Source organism: Amborella trichopoda, chromosome 3, assembly GCF_054954075.1.
Source record: "Amborella trichopoda isolate Santa Cruz 75 chromosome 3, AtrichopodaSantaCruz75HAP2 v2.0, whole genome shotgun sequence".
In the NCBI taxonomy this organism is placed as follows: Eukaryota; Viridiplantae; Streptophyta; class Magnoliopsida; order Amborellales; family Amborellaceae; genus Amborella; species Amborella trichopoda.
Window position 1 is genome coordinate 21,082,074 of NC_142338.1, and position 1,883 is coordinate 21,083,956.

The following is a 1,883-nucleotide window of genomic DNA, read 5'->3' on the forward strand; positions in this document are numbered from 1 at the left end:
ATATAATTTGAAAAATATAAATTATTCCATGGGCGTAGATAGGAGAATGAACAATTATACTTTTAAAAATGAGAGTTTCACACCATTTCCATAACCCACGAATGATAACCCAAGTAATTAATATTATAATCTGAAGTATTGGAAATTTTGCCACAAAAGAGAGTAATGGAAAATATGATTACAACCAATTATATTTATGTGCCATATTATGCTCAACAGTGAGCACAATAGTCATCTCAAAGTGTTTTAGCAATATGATCTCGTAGTTCATCGCCATCATTTTTATCAGCTTGATGGTTTACATCGGTATGTTGAATATTTGTTCCTTCAACTGATCCACGTGCGAGATCCCTATCATACTCCTTATAGAGCCAATCATCACCACCTGTTATAGTTCAGATATGATTATGTAAAGTGCAAGCAGCAATGACTATCTTAACTTGTGTTTCATAAGGATATGTTGTTGCCACTTTCAAAAGAGGGAATCTTGTCTTCAACACGCCAAATACACGTTCAATAACATTCCGAAGAGATGAATGACGAAGATTGAAGAGTTTCTTTGCATTTTGTGGGGCTAAATTTCCCCGACCTTAAGCCTTCAAATGACACCTCACACCCCTAAATAGAGCTATGAAGTCTCATGTGTTCGCATAACCCGCATCGACGAGATAATGTTTATCTGAATGCGTATAAACATATAAATGACAAAAGTTATATATATCTAAAAATAACAATACATTTGTAGGAAGTGGATGTGGACTATGACATTTATTAGCAACCTTGAAATGAAATTTAAATATTCCACCAAATATAAACTTTTTGAAGGGAAGGAAAATAATTGTGACCTTTGGGAACCTTGAAACCAGATTTTAGTGTAGCTTTTAACGCAGAAGAATCCGATGATGATCCCTCCCACCTAACAAGTACATATACAAAGCAAAGGTCAAAATAACTAGCTGCCATTACATTTTATGATAAAAAGCCTTTCCTATTCCGATATGGAGCTTGCTCTTCAACACCAATACTCACATGAATATGGGTACCATCTATTACCCCAATGCAATTCTTCAAAAAGTAAAGCAAGAAAACTTCAATTAAAATCAATCATCAGTTTCCCAAAATTATCGAAAGATACATAAATTTAAAATAAATACCTTGAAAAAAGGATAATACATGCATTTTTTACGAATTTCTGGAGGTGTATTACTTGAAGGTAAGTAAACATAATCGAATGATAATTTATATATTGCATTGAGAACTCTCTCAAAATGGCGACTAACAGTTTCACCAGAGTATTGAAACCGGTCTTGGACTGTGCGATTTATTGAGCTCTTCCCCAGGATGTATAAGAACATTGCCAATTGCTCTTCAACCTTTACACCTCGAGTATCATTTAGAAGATGTCTACTTCGAAGAATCTCACAAAAGTTTTGAAATACATTTAACTCCATATGACAAACTTGCAGGTATCTTTCCCTATGACCTTGAAGTATTTCTTCCATGTATGCATAGCCAGATAGAGATGAATTACGAAGAGGTAAATATCATTATAATTGCAAAGGGCAAGTGCAAGAATTAACTGCCCCTTATTCCATTGCTTCTCATGTCGTTTGGCCAATTCCATCTCAATCATGTTTCTTTGTTGATTATGCTTGCCTTCACTGTATAGAATAAATGAAAGATTTCTAACGAAATTGAAAAACATTATGTGAACAAGAGCACACGAAGACAAGAGATAGAGATGGGACCGTGAGTGACTGCAGCTCTGGGATGCTACGCATGCGAAGATGAGAGAGAGAGACGGGGCCGTGAGTGACTGTGGCTTCGGGATGGTGTGCACGCAAAGATGAGACAGAGACTGGGACGGGGGTTTGATGTGGCTT

The 1,883-nt window shown here is 36.0% G+C and overlaps 1 protein-coding gene across 1 annotated transcript; it reads right to left on the reverse strand.

The window, feature by feature from the left end:
- Nucleotides 1–236: 236 nt before the first annotated feature.
- On the reverse strand, nt 237–1,502 carry LOC105420895 (uncharacterized). Its single transcript, XM_011626230.1, has 4 exons — nt 1,155–1,502; nt 1,010–1,065; nt 846–916; nt 237–385 (listed from the first exon to the last, which is right to left on the reverse strand). Exons 1-4 carry the CDS (start codon nt 1,500–1,502, stop codon nt 237–239), a joined length of 624 nt encoding a protein of 207 aa, XP_011624532.1.
- Nucleotides 1,503–1,883: the final 381 nt, after the last annotated feature.

Bases quoted from the DNA above. Each gene is read 5' to 3' on its own strand.
- LOC105420895 (XM_011626230.1), bottom strand. From the start codon at position 1,502: ATGGAAGAAATACTTCAAGGTCATAGGGAAAGATACCTGCAAGTTTGT. The intron at 917-1,009 runs GCAAGCTCCATA...TGTACTTGTTAG, and splicing joins GTGAGTATTGGTGTTGAAGA to GTGGGAGGGATCATCATCGG. The intron at 386-845 runs GTCACAATTATT...GAACTATAACAG, and splicing joins TGGTTTCAAGGTTCCCAAAG to GTGGTGATGATTGGCTCTAT.